We start from the raw sequence: 26,462 nt of genomic DNA, 5'->3' as shown, positions 1-26,462 counted from the left end.
GTATAGAGAGGTTTATTTATTTAGCATCACAGACAAAATTCTGGACGGTGTATAGATTCTTTTAGTTGTACTTAAACGTCCCAAACATAATTGTAGCTGAAGTTTACTTTAGAGGTTTAATATTTTTAATGGCATAGTGCAGCCAGCAGGGGGCGACATACGCATAAGAAGTTAGTTCATGGTAACTCCCTTCGAGCTCTTGAGCTCAGTCAACGTAGTCTATAAGTTAATATAAAGTGGCTGTCATGAGATTAATGTAGGATAATACTCCGCAAACGTGCTCATTGTTGTGTAAAAAAATAAAAATAAATAAAGCCCTAAACAAACAAGTTATAAGCCAGATTTACCATAGTATTAAGTAGTTGGTTTTCCTTTTTTCTTTATTTTTTTTTTTAATAAAAAACATAAAATAAATTAGAACGAAATCCACATTATTAGAATTCATAAAAAATATATGTCTACATCATATAGTTTGCGTATACTTCCTATATTTTTTTTATGTTTTATTTGTTCCTCATATGTAACTGAAATTACTTTTTTCCCCTTCTTCCTCCTCTTTTCGGTGAGTTAAGTACGTGAAGGGGCCATGTCAGACCTGAACTACCTTTCCGGTTTCTCTAAGTGTCGCAGGTCACTCCCTCCGTGCTGTCAGGAGCTCTTGACGCGGTTCAAACTTGACAGTCGCTCAGGAATAGTTTCATTTCGTCGATTGTTTAGCAGTTTGTTTTTTAAGTTTTCAACGATACACAGATTTTAATAGTGTTTTAGTGACTGTGTTGTGGCGGATTTTCAACATGAGGAGTTCTCGTGTTTTCTTCGATTACAGTTGAAGAGCAACGGGGGAAAATGTCCAGCTGAGCACTGGGAATCTTTAAAAAACACACTTCGGGGCCTGTTTTTGTAATGATTGATCAATGCTGCCACAATGGCGTTTAAGGTAGGCCTCACAACTTTTCAAGGCATTTTAAAAACGCAAAACCAGTCATACTACCGCCTCTATTTTCCGCTGACATTTGTTTTTTTTTTTGTGATAGCGCGAGCAATGGAATCAGTCAGTTGTAGTTTCTCAGTATTACAGTAAACGCTTAACTCGATATACTACCAATATACACATTTGAACAGTCTGTTATAGAAGCATGTCATTCTTGCTTACAGTACGCGCGTGTGTGGTAAATGTAGAAACCCCCCTTTTTTATTTGTATAGACAGAAAAAGGGTTTCAATAAGAGTGTCTTGTGACATTTTACTACCTCCCCTATTGCTGGTCATGGAATTCTGGGAAATGTAGTCATCCATGGCCAGTAGTGAATAAAGGACTTTATTTCAAAATTATTATTATTATTATTATTAGTATACTATAGAAATAATCTGTTTGATGTTAAATCCTACATTAATTTAACTTAAATAAACTTAGATTAAAGGATATTGAATTATTTAAGGTAAAGCATGATCAGCAGAGTGGTTAATTTGATAGTGATATTAAATTAAACACTAATCTGTAAATTGTTCTTGAGATGAAGAGCAGCCTCTGCAAAGTCATAATTGTCTCTACTTTTGTAGCTTTGAACATATGAGAGCTTCTGTTTGGCCTAGCTGATCGTTCTAGCTGGAGTAATATTATTTAAATTTTTATCCAGATCTATGACTAAACCTTAAAAATTAGCAATATCTTGAAATCATTCCCACAGCAATCATGTACATTAGGAATTGAATTTTTTAATATTGCTTCTGATATATATGATGCAATATCGTCTATTTATGTATTGATTTTCGCTATCAACAATAGATCATTATAAAATATTGTCTTATTTATGTACATATAATTTATTTCTGAAAAGTAGTAAATTGAAAACGCTTGAAAGTTTCATTACGTTTGATAATAACTGACATTTAATTTTTAAGTGGATGTGGGTGGGCACATCTTTATATCAATGCTTGGAGAACAAGGTTTTTAATATGAAATAAAGCAATTGAATATCAACACTAGATGTTTTTAAGAGTCATAAAACAGCTTACTATTCTTTCCGAACTTGCATAGCTGCCACATTATTAAAAAATTTTAAACATACATCTACATCTAAAAACAGAGGCTATGAATAAACCACATCTCGGACACAGCTTACTACAGAATTTAAAAGAAATTGATAAATGTGGTTTTAGAGCTCTGCTTTGCATTCCATCTCCATTGTTGAGTCGGTGACTTGGATACAGTTTTCACTCTCCTTCCTCCTACAGTTGAATGAATATGTGAGTGTATGTGCTCCTGTGAGGGTCTGGAGGGAGGAAAAGATTAACAGATGTAGGTCAGTGTGAGATGACGTCTGGGCTCCTGTATTAAACTGAATCAGGTAGCATAATGGTTCTGGCCTGGCTTTGGTTAATACTAGAATTTGGTTCAGAAATAACATCACAGGCCAGGAACAACTAGTTTGGCCTGTTTCACTTTGCCCTTATTTGTCATTTCAATCAGAAGTTAGCCATTAGTGTTATTGAGTGTCTTGGCTTGTGTGTGTGTGTGCGTGTGCACATATCCAAGAAGCCTTTCTGTCAATCAACCCGCAATTATGCATTCTTTCTCGCTTGTCTTCAGGCACAGGTTTTATATGACTTCACGGCTGAGCCTGGAAACAATGAGTTGACAGTGAAAGAAGGCGAGACCGTCACTATCACCAATCAGGTAAATGGTGTTAAAATGGTATTTTCTTGTGCTTATGATGTGATTGCAGATATTTTGTGTACAGTTTATAACAATTAAGATTTAGTGTGGATCTTATTGTTGTCAGTTAAACTGTATGAAACGTGTATTTGTAACTAGTGGCATTTGTGTCTTAAATTAGTTGCCCAAAACACAGGGTATGATTGCATGTATAGAAATAATTATGAAACCCTTCCTCTTGTGTTGCCATTTCAAACAAAAAGTCCTATAAAGGCCAAAATTGCATGTTATGTTATTTTCAGTACATGTTGTTGTATTTGTTTAGTGGTGTTTCAATAATATGTAATAGGAAAAGAAGGAAAAAAGCAAACATGATGTCATTACTGTCAGCTGCCAACAGTTCAAAGATCACCGGCCTTGTGCTGGCCTACATACTTTTCTAATCTAAGGCTGTCAGGACTTAGTGAATCAGGAAAACAGAGTAGTTATTTTTTCTTTGTGAATAAACTGTTTGTAGAGGAAGTTTCCTCTATAGCAAGTACTATATAGACAGTTGGTTAATGTGCTTGTTGAATATATTTCCTAACTGAAACGCTTCATTGGTGTGTAAATGTTAAACGTGTTCCTTAAGCTATTGCAGGGCTTTTATATTTTTGAGTCCATTCTATAAAAATGAACCTGGATGCCCTTGATATGTAGGGTACATAATCATTTAGACAAATTCCTGAAAAAAAAGAGTAATATCATTTAACCATGAGCTACTTTTACAGTACATGTGAAGCTTAGCGTTATCAAATGACAAATGGCAACACAGTCTTTTTTTTTTTTTTTTTCTTTTTTGTTTAAGTAACTTCTCTCAGTACATTTTCTAGTGTTTAGTGTGCATATAAAGCAAACGCCTACTCTTTCCTGCCCTCTGGCAGCCCAGGTTGGTTATGTTAATATTATGTTTGGCCTCACACTATTTTAGAGTATTGGAGGTGGCTGGATTGAAGTACAGAACTCTAGCGGGGAAGTTGGACTGGTGCCTGAAGATTACATTGAGGTAAGTTAAACATCATCTCAGATGATGGTGGTTATTTTGGTAAACATTTCACCCCACATGATGTATTTGAATTAAATACATCATCAGCAAAAGTATGAAACAAAAGCTATTTCTTACTAAGTTTTAAGGCAACGTGGGGTAAAACTACTACTTCTCATTATCCGTAGAGGGATACAAAGCGCTTTCTCCTGCCAGAAAATAAAATCATAACAGGAAGTTCCTCCTTCAGGGATCTGCTGATTAGCATGGTTTTGTGAGCTGTGTCGAGCTTGATTCAGTAACTCTGACTTCATCAAGTGGATATGATTCACCCTAAAGACATTCAGGAAGAGACAGAAAGAGCCCGATTAAAACTGAAGTGTTAACAATTTAGCCTCTTTTTAAACACTTATGAAAGCATCTACAAGCTAGTGTCTTTGTATACACATGAGAGACTGATTTCATCAGCCTGTTTAACTTTACGTGTGCTTGCCTGACCTTGAGTTACCTTCCCAGCTGCTCCCGACTGTTTTGATTCTGTGTCCAAATCATAAAAACTCACAGATGTTAAAAGTACTTGTGGCTCATGTAAGTTAGAAGAAAAAAACATCAGGACTCAGTTTCTCAAGCAGTTACTCTTTGTGTAAATGCTCTCTACTAGAAAATCACTGATCATGCTGTCGCAATTTGTTTGCAAAGTTTATATGGCTGCCAAGGAGACGGCCATATTACCACACTGGAATGTACTTTTAAAGTCATTAAATCAAAGTGAAATATTTGTCTCTGTTTACCTAATATGATATTTTCTGTCCCTTCCACTGTCTTTTATCCTTTCATTTTAGCTCAGTAAGCCATTCTCTGTATTCCAAGGAGCAGAAAGTGTCGCGCAGCCTCCAAATTTAGGAAATGTTGCGCCTACAGACCTGTCTTTCTTCGATGCATTTGCTCCTGCATCGACACCCGCACAAAACCAGGTAATACACTTAACTACTGGAGACATAGACACAGCTTTCAATGGTCCCCTGTCAGAAGCTCAAAGCCCTACTGGTGGAGTAATTGTAAATAAATGCAGCAACATCAATCACAGTGCACCTATTCTTCTCCCCCTCCAATTCTCCATTAATGTAATGGCTTTACATTAAAGATAAAGCAAAAAGCAGAAGCAGTGATGACAGTTTTTGTGAGTCCCAGATGCAGAAGTGAGAGCAGATGCTCTGGGAGATATTTACTGCTGTCATGCTGTCTAAAACTAACACAGATCACTTTAGTAATGCAGAACAAGGAGGAAAGAAGTTCAGTGAAATCCTCTGTCTTTAGCAGGCAGGAAGTTCCACAAAAAATAAGCAGTCTGCTGGATCAGTAAAAAATCTGAAGCGTAGTACGTTTTAGAGTCAAGGCAGGAAATGTGTCAGCTATTGTTACTCGTGACCCTTTACTCTTATTCACACATACACAAAAACATCCAAGCACATCAGCATCACTTTAACCCATCCCATACTCATTATTTACTTGCACTGCTGGTGCTTTGTGATGATGTCACCTTCTTTCCCCTCAAGGTGGATGCTGGGGGCCTGAGCCCCCAGCCGGATACCCCTGACACCCCAGTTTCCCCCTTCCTTTCATCCCCTGCGGAGGTAATCCCCACTTGAAAGTAGTGGGCATAACCAGAGGCATAACCAGAGGCATGAACTCAGGCGTTCTGTCCCTTACTCGTTCTCGGTTCAAAGCCATCTTATTTGGTCTGCTTTGGCAAATTTTCCCTCGTCCTCCCTTTGCCTGCAAAAAGCATGATCTCACCTTCTCCATTCACTCCGCACTACAGTGCACACGCACAGATATTTACAGATCACACCAATCATCTCTCACTAGGTGATGTGAATCGGCACCACAGTGAAAAACAACAGTGATTGTTAGTCAACGATTTGTATATTTCATGTACTGTGTCAGTGTTGTTCCTAACTACATTCATGTGTTAATTTCTTCATGGCACTGCAGCAATTTTCTTTGAAATATGTAAGTCTACATTTAAGCAGCTCAGAGTTTGGCTAGCATTAAGCTAACACTCAGACACACTCCATTCCAAGCCTGGGTTTGGAAATTTACAAGCATGGCATGTAGTTTTACTTTTAAATCATAAGTGCTGTGACAAAAATAATAACTCAAACAGAAAAATTGCCTGCAAGCATGTGGCACTTGGCAAATATTCAACATTTGGTATTATTTTGTTATTACTTCAACATATACAAACTGCACTGTGGCTGTTAAGTTGATATGGGCCAAGTCTGCGTCATATGTTTGGAGAAGCATGTTGTTTTAAGACTGCTGTCAGCTTCCCGTTAAACAAAGTCTGTCGTCTCCTTTTTCTGTTGCAGTCGTCCCTTTCATCCCTCACAGTTTATCTTTCCATCTCTTCCAGGCTAATAATGGTAATGATCCCTGGTCAGTGTGGAATGCAGACCCTTCAGGGGGCTCCAGCAACAACTGGGCATCTAATCCAGAGGGCACCCAGACACAGTGGAACACAGTGTCACAGGGCCACCCTCAGGCTTACCAAGGCCCAGGTAAAAACTCTTTAGTCAGCAATTATGATGAATTATGAAAAGCTGGGCATTCAGTAAATGTCTACAAGCATTTTGACTGCATAGATTTAATGTTTCAACATGGCTCTTTTAAATATTTTTGACCAGGACTCAGAACATATAATATGAATATTTGTTCTTTTATTTTTAACTGTTTTTGGCTTTTGGTTGGAAACACAATATATTAGATATATAAAATCATTGTCTACGAGCCACTGCTAGTTATAAGAGTTAGTTACATTTGTGTGGTTTTATGTACATCCTTCATTACTCATTAAAACCACAGGATAAGCAACACTCAGTAATCCAGAGCGTTAAAGATTACTGGTAAATTGAAATGAATAAAATTAATGAAAATTAAATTAAGAAGAGTTGATGTCATGATGCTCCCTATTTGGCTGCAGGAGTTTAACATGTTTTTAGCTTCTAGAGTCATTACAATTACTGGAGTTGTTATCTTAATTTATCAGTCAAACTAAGCAAGCTTGTGTAACGCTGTAGTACAACCCATTTAGATTATTGCTCATGACTTGGTCTAGTTGTCATATATCACTGTCACTTCTTTGTGGGGTTGACTGCTGCATTCCACAGCGCTCAGTGTCTCAGGTAGATCCTATTAATGTGGGAACTTTATGAGCAAATCCACTTCTCCAAACGTGAAGTAAAAGGTCCCTGGGCAAGTCATAAATAGAGGAAATGTGAACTGTTTGATAAAACCAGTATGATGAGTATTTTAAGCATGAGATGGACATGTAATTCAAATGTATATTAGAATTTGGAATAAAGTATTTGTTTTCCTATTTTTTTAAGTAATTTTGTTTGACCAGAAAGTAAAATTAAGGTTGAATTGTTCATATATGTAACACTTAGAAATCCGTTTTCTTTTGTAACATATGGGGTGTTCATTACCGAACAATATAAGTAAACATTTATTCTTTAACATAGGACAGAGTGTTGTAGCATTGTTCATATTAAAAACCTGATACCAAGTGAAATACAAGGAAAATATGGAGTAGGTAAGCTGGAACTTAATCATCCCTGTCTTCAAACAGTTTACTTCAGTTCTCAATTAATTTTCCTTGCAGTTCTACACTCAGATGCTCCAGCATATGGACAAGCCCTTAAAGTCATGATTTAGTTTTTCCCAGACGGTGGAAACGTTTGCCTCACTCATGATGACTCAGAAGGACAAATGACTTGACCTGGATTTTAAATACTCCGGTTGCTTGTGTGAAAGGATAGGATAAAAAAAAATAAACTATAAAAGAAAAAATAACAGATTTTTCTTTCCTTTCTCTTATGCCAAAGATATCTACCCATATCCTTACCTTATTGATTACACAGGTACTGATTTCTTGCCTGTTGGGAGTTTCTTGAGTTGCGTGTGTGGATTGGCAATATGTGCCTCTGATGAGTGAAACTTTCCATTGCAGAGATTATTTACTTTCTTCTCAAAGCATGTGTGTGAATTTGTAAATTACTACTATATTAACGGCACGTCTGCCTGCACAGACAGACTGCAACGAAGGTGCAGTAGTAACACCTCAAACCTTTATGTGCTCCTAAACTGACAACTATCTGCTAGCAGTACTGGTTCTGTTTTGTTGTGGTTGGATCTGCTTCTTCATAACTACACTGTCTTTTGATTTTTGATTTGGATTGAAATTTAATAAAAAAAAAAAACAGTAAAGTGTGGGTAATTGCAGCTGATTCCATGATCTTTTTGCTTTCTTGTTGAATAATTACATACAAATGTGTTCTTACTTCATTTTTAAGTGTTTTAAAGGCTGATTTCTGCTCTGAATTATGCTCAATCTCTTTTTTTAGTGCTGAATTAGTGTGCTGTCAAGCATCCTTTGATGTGAATTTCACACATATGTTAAAAAGAAATATACTAAACAATCCATGCATGTTTTTTTGTTTTGTTTTTTGTTTTTTCATGCCATTTGGAATGGAAATTAAGAGTTTATTGTTTACCGATTTACTTTTCAAATTAAATTATATCTATGATCTATGAAAGGAAGGAAGCATTTAACCCAATGTGAATTATGATAAGAAGCACTGGTACCATATGTCAGTTGAAGGTAGTGGTACTTAAAATGCTTCTTTGGTGCATGACTAAAGTTTACAGATTTGCATTTTGCTGCGTGCCCTGAAGCAAGTTCAAATACATCCACAAGCTTAGGAAAATATTTATCCTACCTTTTAAAACCAAAATATCAGGTTTCTTTGAACAATAAAGTTAAGTACAGCATTTATTGAGCCATCTTTGGGCAGCAAATACAAAAATAACCTTTCAAATTGCTGTAATTTAAGTTGTCTAACAGGATACTAAACTTCTTAACCTCCTCCTGGTCTTGTTTGGAGGCTTTAAAAATATTGCCCATAATTGGAGACTCAGCCAATCGCAGGTCTTCTCAGACTATATCAGGTAAAGCAGTATAAAGAGCAGCCAAGTTGCTGCAAGGAAAATGATAAATGGGTTACAGAGAATCTTCACCTAGTTTTAAATGATTGATTTTCATACAGTCTCCCTCCTCAACCTTAGCGTAGTACTCACCTTACACAGAAAGGTGCACAACCAAACACATCGTAAAGATATCTAAAACAATTCTTTTGTGCCTGTGATTTAAAACTAACAACTCATGAATCTTACCTCAGGGGCAGAGTTTGATGAGTGGGATGATGAATGGGATGACGTGAAGTCCACTGGAGGTTATACAGAATCAGAATCTGGAGACAGTGGAGCAATACAAAGAGGTGGAGCCCATGGATCTTCAATGAAAATATCTCTGAACAAGTAAGAATTAATCATTCAGTAACAGAAAGTGCATGAGACATTGAAATAAATTTTTTCAATTGAATAAAAATGTTCTGTAAAAAAAAAACAGCAATTTAAACTAAATGATTCCTCATACTTTAAAAAGTTAAGCAAACTATTGATTTAACTTGGTAACAATCCTTGAACAGGTTTCCAGGGTTTTCCAAGTCGGGTCCAGAGCTCTACCTCCTTTCCAAGCAGCTTGTCAAAGGCAAAGACAGGTTATCGATTTATGTAAGTTATCTCTAAATCTGTACAAATTATATACAAAGTATAGAATTTTACCAGTGTTACATTAACATAATTTGTTTCAGTGAATTTACACCAACATTTTCGTCATTTAGGAGAATGAATGATTTTAAGCATATCACTGATGTATTTTTCATGTTGCTCTTCCTGCATTATATTTAGCAGCATTGTCATGTTCATGTGGGTGAACTTTTAATTTTTTATGTGAGACATAAAATGCAGTGTTGCAAGTTTCTAAAACTGTTTCCTGTTTCCTGTTCAGATGGGAGAAGTTGGTCCAGTGTGGTCTTACCCAGAAACCCAGCTTGACTGTGTTGTAGCTGATCCCAAGAAAGGCTCAAAGATGTACGGCCTCAAGAGCTATATCGAGTACCAGATCACACCCAGTGTGAGTAAACTGAAGCTTTTTCACACTGTCAGCTGAGCTGCACAAACCACAATGAATGAACGAATGAACCTCAAGATTTTTGTATCCATTATCTTTAATAGAAGCTTTTAAACTATTACTGTATTTTCCGGACTGCAAGTCGCTCTAGAGTATAAGTCGCATCAATGATAAAATGTGTCAAGAGAGAAAGGAGAGGGGGAAAAAAAGTTGCATTTATTTAGACATTTATTTCACAAAATCCAAGACCAAGAACAAACATTTAATCTGGAAAGGCAAGTTATCACAGGGAACAACAGGCTGAATATGTGTTTGGTATGAATTGATCGGACCAAAAGAAACTTTTTTTTTTCTTGTTCTTGTGGCCTTGAGATTCTCACTTCTCAAGAAGTTCTCACTTCTCTTGGTGTATGTAATAAGCTTAACTCCGCTCTGTCACCTCTTTGCTGTCACTCTCGAGCTAACCATAGTAGAACCGGACAGGAAGCTGAGACTCCAGTGTTCATTTTTTTTAATTAAATTATTTGCAGAGCAGTGTTACAGATACAGCTCATTGTATGAACTGAAACTAGTGTGTGAACTAGTGGAGAGCAGAGTACAATTTCACACTATTATTATGGTGTGTAAATGTCCGCAAAAATAGACTTTATGTTCATGTGGATCCATTCATACAATATAATATAACAATATAATAATATTATATAATATAATAATAATTTACATAACATCTGAAAACAAAAAAAAAAAATCCTGAAGGCATTGCTGCTTTTATTTTGCTGTGACGGTGCTCCACAATCATTTATGTAGCAGAAACGCTGAACACATTCAGAGGCTGAATAGGCCTCCCAGGTATGTTCATAACATAAGCCAGCGACTCCAACAAGCAAGTTACCAGTACGCAAGTTTACCAAGCTCCCCATCTCATTCCACACCACTGAATCCATTGAATTCCTCGTCATCTTTGTCGTTTCTGAACAACTCTGCCAACCGCTGCTCGATTACAGTTTTCAGATACGTATTGTACGACCTGGATTTACTAGAATTTTCTTTTTGGGGGCATTTTGTTTTGTCTTCAAATTAATGTAGTTAATTTTTTCAGTGTTACAGGAGCAACAAGTACCGTAGTTATCACAACCTTTCGCAGCTGTAGACGGTAATGTTTAATCATTGGTTCATGTCAATTGCTATATATTAACATTTAAATATGCTATATTATATATACAGTTGCTATGAAAAGTTTATTAGTCTTGTAAATCAATCATGCGCAACATAGTTTGGCTTTTGTGACCCAAAAAAAGTAAAAAAAAAAATCCTCTTTAATGTCAAATTGAAAACTCATTTCTACAAAGTAATGCCAAATAAATAAAAATTTGTTACACAAAATTAGTGATCCCATAAATATTCACCACCTTTAAAGTGACTGACCTAATTTAACAGAGAGTCAGTCAATTTGTGCCTGTAGTCATACAATTAGTGGAATGGAGATCATCTAAATAGAGTGACTTAGTCTCAAATGATTGTGTTATAAAGACACCTGTGTTTGGAAGGTCTGTCTACTGGTTAATCACTATTCTTGGCTACCACTGACATATAAAGACAAAATAACACTTCAAGCAAATCAAAGAAAAAGTATAAGGATACAAAAAGGATGTCTAAGGCACTGAACATACCCTGGAGCTCAGTTAAAAAAAATGTGCGACTTATAGTCTAGAAAATTAGGTAAAGCCTGGTACACACATAAGGATTTTTTAATCTAAAGAGATTTTTTATTTGTTAGAGACCTCACACATGTAGATAAAAAATCAGGCATTTAACATTTTTGATCGATTGTGTGTGGTGTGCTCCAGTAATCTCGGCACAGAACAACACAAACATAATGATGGCGTCCCGCAACCGATCTAGAATCTAGTCCTCCTAGCTAGAAATCTTCAAACGTGATCTCACAAAAACGAAGAGAAGAACCATAGCAATAACTGGAAAACACAACACCCACCATGGCAGAGGACATACATGATGAGGACATGAATGATGGTGGTTTTGCGACTATTGTTAACAGAAAAATCCTCAGCTAAAGACAGCGTGAACACGGACTTTATATCCTTCCTTGTTCTCCAGTCAGCTCGCTCTCTGATTGGCTATGTTCTGTTCCACGTCCCAAATACACATTCACAACTCAAGAGTCGTCGGCTTGCCACACACACGTGAAGTACTTTGGTTGTAAATATTCAATACTGTTCAATACTTATGATTGTCTGCCACGACCCGAGCCAATTGTCGGGACTAATTTGTTCGTAATACACCTCAGACAAAATGATCATTTTATAAGAAAATCTTATAAGACTAAGATAATCGGGCGTTTGCTGTCCTTGGTTGGGAAGGAGCAAAATCGGGACAAAAACCACCCGATAACCTTTATGTGTGTACCCAGCTTTACCCACTCTGTGTGTTTTCCTTTGCAGACCACAAACCGACCAGTCAATCACAGATACAAGCACTTTGATTGGCTGTATGAGAGGCTCCTGGACAAATTTGGGTCAGCCATTCCCATCCCTTCTTTACCAGACAAGCAGGTGACAGGTGAGTTGCTCCCTGATAGGATGGAGTGTGTAAATTTAGATTCAGATTTAGATTCTTTTTTTTTTTTTCAAGCATATTAGAAGAAAAGAAAGCAATGCCATGATATATATTTACCATAACAATACACGATATTAATTTAACATGTCCAAAGGAAGTAAGAAGAGGTGTAACTTTCTATCAAAGGTCGTTTTGAGGAAGAGTTTATCAAGATGCGTATGGAGCGGTTGCAGGGTTGGATGACCAGGATGTGCAGACACCCTGTTGTTTCCAGCAGCGAAGTATTTCAGCTTTTCCTCACATACAAAGATGAGAAGGTAAACTTTGATTTTCTTTCTTTGTTTCATAAAATTAAAACAGCAAAGTATGTGTAAATTAAGATTGCATGTGGGTGTTTTTCATTCTTTCTGTTAGTAATATTAAAGGTATGAGTAACTTGCTTGCAGTATGCATTAATTATTTAACCCATAATAGCCCGACGCGACATATTTGTTACATACAGTTTCTGAGACATTTTACTTCAATTTATGGTATAAACTTTGCTCAATATCCTGTTGAACACAATATGATACTTGTCTTCTGTCCCCTAATAGATACCCAGAAGCAGAAAACCTTATTATAATATTTTTAATATATCACATGGTAATAAATGGTAGATATCCCTCCCAAAAAATGTTAATTCTTTTGTTAAATTTTGTTAAAGGGCCAAATAGAGACTTTTCTTACCGTTTTTTCATGGGGCGTGCCTTTATGGGTTAAGTGAGCTGACTGACTGATTGATTGGTACAGGACTGGAAGATGGGAAAGAGAAAAGCAGAAAAAGACGAGACGGTTGGAGTTATGATCTTCTCCACGATCGAGCCTGAAGCTCAGTGTGAAGATCTGGATCCTGTTGAAGTGTGAGTTAAATTAAGCTTTGCCAGTAGAAAACAACAACACATGAAATGGCTAAGTTACTTTTACATAGTTGTGTGTTTGTATATGTGTGTGTGTGGTATTTCATGCTGGGTACACATGTTCCTCTTTCACAGGGAACAGAAATGTGAGCAGTTCAGCAGGTTTACCAAAGCCATGGACGACGGTGTGAAGGAAATCCTTACAGTGGGACAGGAACATTGGAAGAGATGTACAGGACGTATGTTCACACTACTCTGAAGCTAAATAAGTGTTTTCCACACACAGACCACACCTTAATCTTGAGCTTTAATTATTGTTTAAGTAAAATACACAATGCTGCTGAGTATTTTGTCAACATAAACAAGTTCATGCTACATTTCTTTTCTTCCATAGCTCTGCCAAAAGAGTATCAGAGAATTGGAAAAGCCTTCCAGAACCTCTCCTCTGTGTTCACTAGCAGTGGATACCAAGGTACAGACCACCAACATGACAGCAAGGGTTGTTTTCATTCCCACGAGTCTTGGTAGACACTTTCAGGTCTCTTTACTCACTCTGCTTTCCTTTGCCACAACTTTAAAAGGTTGCTCTATCTAACAAATAATCATTTATATTTGGTAAGAGCAAACAGGGATGCAGCAGTCTGTGCAGTTATTTGTTAAATGCTAATTGTTTATTTTAAACAAAAACTGGTTCTTAGATGCTGTTGGGAAACCTATTTTAATTGCTTCTTTGCTATAGGTGAAGCAACTCTGACTGATGCCTTGACAGCAGCAGGGAAGACATATGAGGAGATAGCCCAGCTGGTGGCAGAGCAGGTAGGTTCTTCAGCTCTGATTAACAGTCAAAAAGTGACAGAATACATCAAAGGGAGGCTAAAGCTCGCACTGCTGGTAGCCTGGGTTTAGCATATTGCTTGTTGCTTCTTTTATTGTTGACTTTGCTGTCTGCACATGACTGTTTCTATCAAAATTAAACATAAAAGAATCACATAAAAATCAAGTTTTTTTTTTTATCTTCGTAATCATCTTACAGGATTTTTTTTTTATCTTCTTTTGTTTTGTGTTTGTTGTGTTCTTTTGTTTTTATTAAGAACAAGGTCATTCATCTGTGCTATTGATCTGCATTTTCTGTTTTGAATCTGCAGACGTACAGTCTCAGAAAGGCCAGGTTAAACAGCTGGTCTGTTCTATGTAGGAAATTAGAAGAACCAGTCTTGACAACCTGCTGGGTTCATCCTGTGCATTTGCAGGGTGAACCAGGCCAAATGAGGAGCAGCGGCCTTTTGACTCAGCTCTTCAGTTGCAAGTAGCAAGAGCTGCTGGCTGGTAGATCTATTACATAGCCTAAAGAACTTCAAGAACTGCTAGCCTAGAAAGCAGTGTTTGAGCCTGCTGCTTGGTTGAGCAAGCCAAAAGCTAGTTAATCCATGAGCATTTCATTTCTAATATTTTACAAAGAAAATCATGTGACCCTTCTGTTGCTTCCACTGGCATGTGACCCTGTGTGCTTTTTTCTGCTATAAATTTTAATGGCAGAATTTCCCCAACAGTAGATTTGCTAAACAAAACAGCATAAACGGAGTCTGAGTAGACATGAAAGATTAGCATATTCATCTATCCCCATTTAATGAATAAGAAAAAAGATATAGAGCCATACTCTTAGTCATCTTAGGGCCATGAGAGCTTAATTCATGGCGATAGGAAGTGAAGCAGAACTGTAAGTTTCAAAGGACTCAAAGCGTCGTTTTGGCTTGCTTTCATTCATCCCAACATCTTACAATATGGGTCAACATTTCCTGATTACAGCCATTGCTTCCATCCTCATAGTGCTGTTTCAATGACCTCTAACCCAGTGTCCTGCTCATGAAGTATCTGTAAAAGCAGAGATTGATGGCAAACATGTTTCAAGGACTTCAGAGGTTTTATTTGACTTCATTTTATAACCTAATCATTTTCTCTGTAATAGTACTTTGCTTTTTTATGTCCCAGCAGCCTCCAGAGGGAGGATTCATATGGTAAGCTTGCGCTGCTCTAGACCGTTTTTGTTATTGCTCCTTTTACAGTCAGTGGCAGTAGTTTAGTGACAACCTGTGACACATTTGAAAACACTGGATTCATCTCAGGATTCATCAGAATAAATTTGAGCAGTTCATCTGTTGTGTTATCGACACAAGCTGCAGTTTTACTTTATACGGTCAAGGGAAGAATTAAGGGATGCACCTACAGGTTAAAAATAAAGGCAGAGTATCAAACCAAATATTTGCTATCTTTGTTATTCATTGGATTCATTTTTCTCCCTGTACCAACTCTGTTCAGTGTTTCATCCTATTGAAATCTGAATCCATGGTCTTACTATTTAAGTGACCTAAAGTTTCCTTGTATTCTCTCTTATCAGGCTCTTGCATCATTTCCTGCTCTGGAATTAATTTAGACATTTTGGTTCCAGTTTTGGGTACTTGTTTCGGAACCTCACTGTTTCCTTTTCACATTTATCTCCAGTTTGTCTTTTTGCATAATTTTCAGCCCAGGAAAGACCTTCACTTCCTCATGGAGACCAACAATGAATATAAGGGTCTTCTAGGTTGCTTCCCAGACACCATTGGAGTCCATAAGGTACATTCTGTCCTGTACTACAGGCTGTAGGAAAATACTGTCAATAAAAAAGTTCTTAAGAACAAATGTTTAATCGCCAACGCAGTCATACCAAGTCAGCTTAGACAAGTTTAGGCTCTTCAACCTAACCAAAGACTTATTTTCCTTATTTTAAATACTTACAGGCAGCCATAGACAAGTTGAAGGAGGCTGACAAGCTGGTGGCCACCAGTAAAATTACTCCTCAGGACAAAGTCACCATGGCTAAGCGTACCAGCACCATGTCTTACACCTTACAAGGTACTGCACAGTCTTTGTTCCAGAAATGTTAACAGTATAGTTCATCGTGGCATGTTGTCTAATCTCCCTGATTTCCCCTCCTTTGTGTTGCAGCGGAGATGAACCACTTCCATAACAACCGTATCTATGACTACAACAGGGTCATGCAGTTGTACCTGGAGGAGCAAGCAAAGTTTTATGAGATGGTAAAAGCTATTTGTTAACCATTTATCAAATTATGTCTGATTTTGTCCTTTTCATCACCCAATTATCTTAAAAAAAAGGAGTTTTGAAGTGCCTAGATACTGATACTAAACCATCACATGACCACCTTTATATTTATGAGCGTTTTTCTGACTCTGATCCAACAGATTGCTGCAAAGCTGAGACAAGCACACAGTCAGTTCACTACGATGTGAAAGCAGTCTCGCACTACAAGACAAGAAGTTAAACCAGTCCAACACCCAAAATGTTTTTGCTTATGTTGCGGTTTTGACTCTCCCTTTAATATAAATTTTGCTCTTCTATTTCTATCACTCTAACCATGTCTCATCTTTGACTGCACATGCCAATAGTGCTAGCTGGTGGTGTTTTTTTTTTTTTTGTTTTCAGTCATTGCTCTTGCAAGCTTATGCACTGTTAAAGCTACAAAGGTTTTAACATAAGTGGTTTGCAAAGAGCAGCAATGTTGGCACATAGAGTATGACACATGATTTACATGTGCACTTTCCTCTGTCCAAGGTCCACCGCTTGTAACACAGGACATAAACATCACACTCTGAGCAGCCATGAATTGTATCATGAGCTAAACGACCGTGTTGGTGACTGTGTGGTACGGTTTTTGTACAGCTTTGGGCACAAAAACTCGGACTATTTTAAAGAAATATTCTGCCGTTTGTCACACATTCATGTTAAACAAAAAAGCCTAAATAATCTACAAATATGGCAACGTCTCATGTGCACAGTGATGTCATAATGTTCAAACATAAAACCAAAGTTGCTCTTTCCTTGGTTTGTAGGGACAGCCAAGCTAAAAGTAGCTTCAGCTGCTTATTAAAGCTTTATTGTGTATTTCTTAGCAAACAGCAGGTTTTTTGTCTTTTAAATGTGCATCTCTAAACACTGTTAATGTTCACCAACTTTGTGCATAGAAGCAGGGCTGTTAAGTCTCAGAAGAGTAGGTAAAGGCAGAGTGTGTGTCCTCTCTGTGTGTTCTCTGTATGTCCACTGCTGGCAGTGCCTTACTCCTTTTCATCCTGCACTTCCTCAAAGGCTAACAGGAAGCTCCACCTTCTTCCTGGCTTGCTCAAATTTCTCAGGCCTTTGAGAAACTAGAAATGCTTGAATCAGTTCCAGTCCCCCTATGTGCACATTATATGACACTGCAGTTTACATTTCAGGAGACAAAATGTGGAATAAGAAAATAAGAATCCAAGTTGGGATTTGTTCTTCTTTTGTACATTTAACCTTGATATCAGTGAATCAAATTTACCCCATCAGACTTTGCAATACAAGTTTCCTCTCCCCTCCTACTCCTGAAGAATTTTTGTCCCCGATTGAATGGATTATGGTTTTTGAAATTTAGTTTAGACGCAACAAATGTTGACAGTCATGGATTATTTCTTGTATGAAGTCTTTTTCTTTTTTGTTTTTTGCCACACAGTTTTCAATCAGCCTCTAATCTTGTTCACCATTTGTTTTCTTATCACTTGATACATCAAAAGTATACATAAATATAGATATATATATATGTATGTATTCTATTTCAGGTGCTTCTTGTCATTAAGATAATGTTTTATGTATAGAAGTATTTGCTATATGGTGTTACTGAAAAAAGCAAAAACTTGTTTGATTTATTAAACAATGATTTGTATTCATTGAAATGATTCCGTGTGCTTGCTGGAACTTGATGTTCTTTATATGGTGTACAACACAGATTTTCTCACACTAAAGCCTTCATTCACAGATCGTTGCATAGACATGGCTTGGAATTAAAAATGAGCCTCAGCTTGTGTGAAAAGCGTGTTTTGTGCAGCTTTCTAGTGGGGGAAGTGAAAGAGCCCTTTTACCTCACACTCTGCGATCGCTGCCATCAGGTGCAGCTGGTTGTGTGGACCACATGAGTGGGCTAAGATCCTATTACACGGAAAGAACAACCATTCTGTTTGTCAGTCATTTTTAAGGACGTGCTGCGTTATGTTTATTCGTTCACTGGAACCTAAAGCCCACAAATTCAAACAATAAAAATTTTTAAAATAGGTTTAGCAACTAGATGTGTAGGGTTACAGTGTTAGAGGAATTTAAACTGAACAGGTTACAATCCTGTGGCTGTTTTCACATTGGCCTGCAGATATTACCACGTGCCTGCTCTGTTTACACAAACCTCCCAGTATGCCAAAGGTATTTGGATTTCCCTGTAAAGGGAACACATACTGAATCTGTTTTGCGCTGATTGCATTTCCAACAACAGGAAGATTTTGTGGTGTTTGCACAACCCATATGCTTTATATAAGTATACACAGTGCTCAGCACATCTATGATAATATACTTTTACACAATAGCACTTATAGGTACAGTTGAAATTTTATTACACATTTTGGATGAAACTGGGGGAAACACTTGATTTAAAATTTTTTTAATAATTAACAATTCTCTGGCAGAATTCTGATTATATATATTTGACCATTCTTGGCAGAACTGGTAGAGTTCACTTAAATATCTTGGTTTCCTGGCACAAACGTTCAAGCACAGTGAACATATGTTCAGTAGGGATGAGGTCAGGACTTTTCAAGACCATTTATCCGTTTTAAAACCAGCTTTGTGTGTTTTACTGTCTTAACTGTCCATTTCGTTTGAGCATCCACAGGAATTCTGAGTTCTTCATAATTTCTTCAACTTCTGTTTTGCCCACTGGTAGCTAAGCAACTCCAGAGTATGGCACTACCTTCACCATGACTAAGAGTTGGTATGTTTGATGCAGCCAAAAGTTGAGTTTTTGTTTCATCTGGCCATAAAACTTTCTTCCAGAGAGGTTTTTCTTTGTGCACTCTGTTGCAGATTTTAGCCAAGCTTGAATGCATCGGTTTTGGAAGAGGAGTTTCTTTGTTTAACAGCAGCCTCTCAGATGGTGCAAAACTCCGTATTACTGTGATACTGGTGTTCCAGAAGCTTCCAGGCCATAGTTCTTTGATGTTCCTGACCTACAAAAATAACATCTGAAAGAAGCAGTAAAATAAAAACTGATGATCTTTGAGTCTGCTGTGTGTTAGAAATTTCTCCAGGAGATATTCCTGTCTTGTGTAAATTCATGAGTCTCCCTTTCAAATCTACACTAAATCTTCTTCAGCACCCTGATTGTGTGTTTTAACAAGTTTAGTCAAACAAATACAAATCTGTTGGCACAGAGTCACTACGAGCTGCAGTCTATCATGATCATCATATTCAGCACAACTTTATAATTTCTAATTTACAACTTTATAATTTTCTTTAAGGGATCGATGAAAAAAATTTATTTAATTCATATCTTTACGGGTATATTTGTTTTAACTCTAATAAAAAAAAAAAAAACTCATTTAAAAATTGACCTCGGAAAAAGAACAGTTAATAGGACTACCATTTTCATCGCAGTGGTAATTAAATTAAATCTCTTACAATTTCAAATGAGTAATTCTCATATATCCTGACTCAAAATACTTTTTTTTTTATTACTTTTTACACTCCTTTAAATGCTGGATAGGCTTGAAAATAAATTAAATGAGCAAAATTATAATAATCATGCATAAACACTTGAGCTTGCATTCATTCTTGCTTTACAGAAACAGCAACCTTTTGGCTTCTAGCAACCTAGTAGCTTGCAGACAGCAATCCACATCACTGTCAGCACTTCTTGAAAGTGTATTATCTTGGCTTTGTCGCAAAAAGTCAAATAGTATCAAACTAATGTACAAAAGTTGAGTATAAAACAAAGTATTTGCTTCCCACAACTGAGTGAAGAAAAAAAACTGCAAAGAAAATCAACAAAAAGGTGCCATTTTCATGCAAAGACAAAACGATTGCTGCTGATCATCAGCACTGTAATGCTCATGTCACATATAGTCTCATCCTCACTACTGTGAGGGACGTCAGTTCCTGTGTCCACACTGCTGTCATGGTGACAGTAGTTTAGGGCGACAAACGTGTTTGGAAACTGTGCGGACGGATCATCATACTGACTTTGCGCAGGGAGTAATAATCGGAGTCTTTCCAAGAGTACCAAACAATCCCATCGGGACCCAGCGGGCCCCGGCCTTTTGGGGTGTAATGGCCTCCCTGCAGAGTAAAGAAAAAGTAAACAGCTGTGTCTTTAGTAGTGTAATATTAAAGATAATCTGTGTCCTTACCCTGTAGTAAACTCCATTAAGGTTGGCATAGAAACACTGGTTGTACCACCAGCCACCATGTGAGATCTCAGCACAGATGTTGCCACTGTCTGGTGTGCTGAAGCTCTGCTTGTCATGGTACCAGCTGAAGGAGTCCTGCACTGTACCACTGAAGCCTGACACATGGAGGCGGTACTGATGCGCTTCATCCTCTACACTGTGCACACAAGTAAGAATATAAGAAAAACAGGAGGGTTTTCAGTAACCAGTTGTGTTTGCACACAACACCTACCTGAAGCTCTGGTAGAGGGCATGTTTGTGCTGGATACTCCAGTCCTCCAGGTCAATTCGGAGGCTGTAGTCTCCCTGGGTACTAAGGTCATGTATGTGGTTGTTGCCCAGCCAGAACTCTGAGTGCAGGTCACCAAATCCATCCCTGTAATCCCTCCAGCTGCGGTCAAAGCTCACTGAGCCGTCTACTCTCCTCTGGATCACAGTCCATCCACCACCTGAGGTGAAAAGAAGCCATACACACAAAGCAGTTGTGCCAAATTCTGTCAGAAGCATGAGACGACCATAGCATACCTCACAGATTTAACTTTTTATGGAATCAGGTGATGAATAAAAAGTGTTTTATGTACTGTTTAAATCATCCTGGCATTTGCATTCATTAACTGACTCACCGTCTGTGTCCATGTCACAATAAACTTCCACAGGCATGCCAGCCAGTGATGGCACCACAGTGTAGAGACCTGACCTCCTCACTCCATTATAGTAGATGGAAGCACAGTCAATGGGACAGTTCCCAACATGCTGGATTTCTAAAGGAAGAACATGGAAGACAAAACTCAAGCAAGCAACCAAGAGTGTTTGGCTCCCTCTGCTGACAGATCATCACATGAGCACCAACCTGGGTGCAGGGCTTCTTGAGTGTTTAGAAGAGGATTGGGACGGACAATATTGATTGAACAGCCCGGACTTCTTTTCACATTCTCCACTAAAAGTGTCAGATTGTGCAGTTGGTTCTAGGCAGAAAGACAGCTAGTTAAACATTCAGAAACCTTACGTTGCTCCCATGCAAATGGGAGTTAAGCAAATGTACCTGCAGGTCCAGGATCAGGGTCCCTTGGAGATGCAACAGGGAGGTTGCTTCAGTGTAGTGGACCTCCAGCTCATGGAAACGCTGCTCCAGAGAGATATTCAGGTGGATCTTCTCTTCACTCTGGTAAAATTTGTAGATATTAAAGTACGCACATATCCAAAGACAGCATGAAATAATAAACTTCCACAGCTGATCTATCAGCACCTAAAGTAACTTCAAAATGTATATTTTTTACATTTTCTTTACAGTAATCTGAGAGATGTACAAGAAAAATACCATAATCTGTCCTTTTTTTTGGAATCTTGATTTATTTTTACTAGGTCAATAAATAGACTACCTATCTTAGACTATCTGCTTTTACACCTAAAACGTGAAGCATGCAGATGCTCTGAGAACAAGACGGATAGGTCGGCTACTTCTTGCTCACACAGAGAGAATGGCATTAACCCTGTAGACCTCTCCCCTGCCCTGTGATTATGTATAACAAACACAAGTTCCCTCTACCATCCACCTGTGGCTACCTACTGGTCCAGGTGAGAGGTGTCTCTTTCTGTATAATCTCACCATCTGAGACGCATGAGGCTGCACGTGGAAGAGTAGGAGGCTAATCCTGTTAGTGACTAAGGTCAAGGACACGTTGGAAGGCAAGCCAGCTTGATGACCAAGCACCACATGGGGGGTACAGATCAGTACACAGTGACATTAGGCATTTCTTGCCCATAGTAGATAGACTATATAGATTCATTTTTTTTATATTAGTGATTGAGGTTCAGTTCACACTCCAAACTTGGATCAAGGCTTATTTGATTAAATATTTATTTGCAGTCTGGTATCTGTCTCCAGATAACGGAGAGAATATAAAAATGTCTGCCTGTGCAAGGGCATATTTAACGTCACGTACAGCGAACTGTTTCTGTGCGTCACCAGGTAGACTAAACCAAATACTCAAAGCAGTTGAAAGGATTGCTGCTGATAGTTGATCCACGTCTGCTTAGTCACCTGCAGCTCGAGGACTTTGATGCGGTGCCGGTGGTTCCTCAGTTCTTCCTGCAGCTCAGAGATGGTCTCTTTCAGTGTCACAATCTGCTGCTTCCTCTCCTCATTCTCATGCAGCCAGTAGGAAACCTCTTCAGTGCAGCGAAACATGTCTGGGCATCTCCGCTCATCCTGTTGAGGCAGAGTGGCCACCAACCGACACATGCCATCCTCCATCAGCTGTTAGGTGAAGAAGACTTGATGAAGAGGAAGTTTCAGCTTCTAGTCAGGCAGCAAGAATCAGCATGACAGATGGTGTTAAAACAACCAATAATCAGCAATAGGATGGAAATACCTGGTCAATAAATTCTCCATCAACCAGAATGTTAAACAGCAGAACCATGTGTCCTGTCAGTGGATCCATCTTCATGTCATATGCCAAAGTCAATAGTCACTATTTGTTAATCTTTTGCAACCCACTATACTAATACCGTATCAACAAAATATGGAAACTGTGCAGCTGCATCTACAATTATCTGTTGTAAATCTTTAATCTTGTCACAACTGTCTCAAAATAACAAAGTTCAAAGTCTCTCAATGAAAGGCTCAAATTATCTTGTCATGTTGAATAATAATAGGCCCTCTAATTTCTGGGTGAACAAAATAAACAAGTTTTATTTTTGAGATATATTACATTATATTATATTATATTATTTTATATTATATTATATTATATTATATTATATTATATTATATTATATTATATTATATTATATTATATTATATCATATTATATTATGAGATATTTCTTAAGAACTTAAATTTCAGTGTCTACTTCACTTGATCACACCATCTTTTGACTTTCAATATTGTTGTCACAAGTGTTTCCAGAGTCTATCAGGTCCATCTGCTTTTCTTCAGCAAATGCTGCTTAAACAATATGCTGTAAATTGACATCAAGATATCTCAGGCCAGCTAAAAATGTCACTTTTGGGGGCTTGGGAGCTTGTGTTTAAGTGTGTAAGTGAAGCAGAGAGGTGCCATGCCTGCACATATTCTGGAAATCATGATTCAGCTAATTTGTTATAAGACAACTTTTATTCCAGGAATTTGTGATTAAATAATGTTTTTATTGAGAACGTTGTCATGTATTTTTTAGAAATCCCAAATAGATTGAATAGAAAAGCCTTTTTTCTCTCACACTAATAGAATAGAATAATTTACCCGTGATTTCAATATATTGACATTAAAGAATTACTTTAAGCATGGTTTTTTTTCCCCTCCTTATGTCACACTTTTCTCTGGATTTCCAAAGTTATATTTAACCATTTTATTTATTTGGTATGTTTTGCACTTTATTGTTTTCAGGTTCTCCTATCTCAATCTGACATTGATCATACAGTTTGTTTGAAGCACCTGGAGCCTAAAGCAGTCCAGAAGAACAGCTCTGCCATAAATTCTACTTTTATTGAGTTTTTTTCTGCTACATTCACTTTCTTATTGAGCCTATATTTAATTAGGTTTAAACAATGTTACAATTTGCTATTCACAATATATAGTATTGGAAATTGTGTTTTAAGTTAATAAACACAATACACTGGTGGAAATTTGCACAAGCTAAGTTATGCAAGTTATGGGCACTACAAAAAAAAAAAAAACAACTTTAGACTAATAGTGCCAGAAACTGGACTTGTGGCTTGTTCAAACTGGTTGACCCAACAAATCCATGTTCACCAAATGGATTCCAGTGCTGTGAAACCCAGTTTCTTAAAGTCAATGTTGAGGAGTCCATGGGAAAGATGCAGTAATCCCAGACTGGCCTGATGTCTCCTTGGTGTGTGAGTATGTGCGTTATGTTTCTGTTTTAAATATAAATAAAGATGTAATGTGTGTATAAAAGACAACTGCACTCTGCTGCATATAATACATAAAATGATGTCATGGTGAAATTCTAGCCACCTGAGGCGTCAGATAGTTTGTTTCACAAAAAAGCCAGTGAAGAAAAGTGTATTCATCTTTGACAAATACTTATAAATACTGCTGTAAAAAACAGGATGACACAAAAAAAGCTATAAAGTTGGAGCTGCTTTTGTTGATTCCATCACACCTAAAATTTGCTCATATCCACCAGTTGAGGAAGCTGATTGGTCAAAATGTTTATGTTTTGGCCTCAAACTCAACACCATTGTTATCTGATGTTTTTAAAGCCCCTTTTTCGTGTGACCGCAAACACAATTTGAAATAAATTTGTACCACCACATATCTGCTTGGAAATAAAACAATTCTGAGTTCTGCATTGCTTCCTAACAGAACAGGTATATCTCCAAAGCACCAACGTTAATACGACTACTGCCTGTAGAACATCACTTTGCCAGGCACTGAAAGCATTTACCTGGTTTGTGTACTCCCCACATTGAGAACCTCCACCATCTCTTGGAGTGGAAGCATTCAAGGTGTCTACTTTGGCTTCTGGGAGCAACAAGATGAAGATATAAAGAGCAGTGCACATGCTCCAGCTGGGGGGGTTGGTTAAGGTCAGGAAAACCATTGCTGTCACAGGGTTATTCTGTCCCAGCCTTGTCAGTGAGGGTGAGCATGGGACACAGGCGTATATGCTTCACCATGTGAGGCTCTGCCGGCTCCCTGCAAGAAAGTAAAGTAAATATGATTGAATTAACTTCCCATTATCAACTATTTTAAAACTCATGAAGGCATCATAAAAGCATCTAACACATTAAACCATGTTTTCTCTATGAAACACACAGTCAGTCTATGATGTTAGGTTCAAGATATAAAACTTAGAGTTGCTTTCAGCTGCTGTTAAAGCCAAAAGGAGGCTTTAATTATTATTTTCATTTTATAACTTTTTTTTGGTTTTGGCTTTTTATACATCATAAAACATGCAAAAACAGCAGAAGATTAATAGCACTGTCCAGCTATGTGAAAATATGCAGTACTCACCCCAGCTACACACAATCTTCTACCCCATTCCTGGCTCACATTGAACCAGGGGGTTCTCTCCATTTTCTTCTTCTCCTTGTCTCTATATCCACCTGTAGCTTCCTCTCACTCTGTGTCTCCCTCTTTCCCTCTCAGAGTAGACATCTTAGTCCAATAATCCACCTCTAAGAGGATTCACAACAAGAAAGAAAACATTGGGAGCGAGACAAAGCAGTCTGATATCATGAGTAAAAGCGAGACACGGGATACAGGATTACAATGATTGTTATTTGCAACCAAAATGCATGTGTTGACAGAAGTAAAATCTCAAAGCTGATTTCATTAAACACTGTGGCAGTCTGCACTGAACTGTGCCTCTTGATCATTGCTTTTATTTGATTTTGAACACGAAATTCTCTGAATATCATAGAAGTGTAATGAAGGAAAAGAAGCTGTCAGAGTTAAATGGCTAACAAATAGAAAGGGGGCTGTGGAGTCTTTATATTGCTAGAGCAGTGAATACATGCAAGAGGCATCAGCTAAAGGCCTACATTAGCACATACAGAGAATAAACATCACCTACAGGCACAGTAATCCAGCTCTAAGCTAGTGGTAATGAAGGCTAATGTGAGTAGGTATATGAGGTAGTGTTGATCCTATTACAGTATCGAGGCTGTGCTTTACATTTTTATGCCCTTGGCTGTAGCTCAACATACGTGGTCTTACCATGTGGGTTAAAGATCTCAGACCATACTGAAAAGGGTCTGAGTCAGCAACTCTAGAAGGTTTGTAGAATGAAAATGGACACAACAGCAAAGGAATGTGCCTTGGACCTCAGATTTTTTTGTACTGTTCACGTGAATAAAAGGAAACTCACATACACGCAGGAAATTCTCCAGCCCTAAACAGAAAGAAAAAAAAATATCTAATTTTGAAGGTGTTATTAAAATGTATCTTTCCACTAACACATAAAAAAGGACTGAGTTCATTTGATTGAACCGTTTTATGCACAGCCACAACTCCTGGTGGAACA

The 26,462-nt window shown here is 37.7% G+C and overlaps 2 protein-coding genes across 3 annotated transcripts; one reads left to right on the top strand and one right to left on the bottom strand.

Annotated features, from left to right (window-relative positions):
- The first annotated feature begins 607 nt into the window (after window positions 1–607).
- On the top strand, window positions 608–17,927 carry snx9b (sorting nexin 9b). 2 transcript variants are annotated; one of them, XM_041975758.1, is made up of 19 exons: window positions 608–937; window positions 2,590–2,676; window positions 3,626–3,700; window positions 4,522–4,653; window positions 5,236–5,313; window positions 6,096–6,240; window positions 8,920–9,058; window positions 9,229–9,313; window positions 9,591–9,716; window positions 12,173–12,290; window positions 12,474–12,604; window positions 13,077–13,186; window positions 13,319–13,422; window positions 13,578–13,655; window positions 13,923–13,999; window positions 15,707–15,796; window positions 15,961–16,075; window positions 16,169–16,260; window positions 16,426–17,927. In XM_041975758.1, exons 1-19 carry the CDS (start codon window positions 926–928, stop codon window positions 16,471–16,473), a joined length of 1,842 nt encoding a protein of 613 aa, XP_041831692.1. In that variant the 5' UTR covers window positions 608–925; the 3' UTR covers window positions 16,474–17,927. The 2 variants fall into 2 exon arrangements, with proteins under 2 accessions (XP_041831692.1, XP_041831693.1); XM_041975759.1 differs by lacking the exon at window positions 5,236–5,313 and having other exon boundaries at window positions 609–937.
- A 1,811-nt stretch (window positions 17,928–19,738) lies between these two features.
- si:ch211-203k16.3 (angiopoietin-related protein 7) lies at window positions 19,739–25,037 on the bottom strand. Its single transcript, XM_041975760.1, has 8 exons — window positions 24,882–25,037; window positions 22,514–22,729; window positions 21,515–21,634; window positions 21,323–21,437; window positions 21,096–21,233; window positions 20,705–20,921; window positions 20,434–20,629; window positions 19,739–20,362 (listed from the first exon to the last, which is right to left on the bottom strand). The coding sequence occupies exons 1-8, from the start codon at window positions 25,035–25,037 to the stop codon at window positions 20,216–20,218; spliced, it is 1,305 nt and encodes a 434-aa protein (XP_041831694.1). The 3' UTR covers window positions 19,739–20,215.
- Between the last annotated feature and the right edge of the window lie 1,425 nt (window positions 25,038–26,462).

Source organism: Melanotaenia boesemani, chromosome 22 (assembly GCF_017639745.1).
Source record: "Melanotaenia boesemani isolate fMelBoe1 chromosome 22, fMelBoe1.pri, whole genome shotgun sequence".
Lineage (NCBI taxonomy): Eukaryota > Metazoa > Chordata > Actinopteri > Atheriniformes > Melanotaeniidae > Melanotaenia > Melanotaenia boesemani.
The sequence above is the reverse complement of the archived record's forward strand: the minus strand, read 5'-3'. Positions and strand labels throughout refer to the sequence as shown.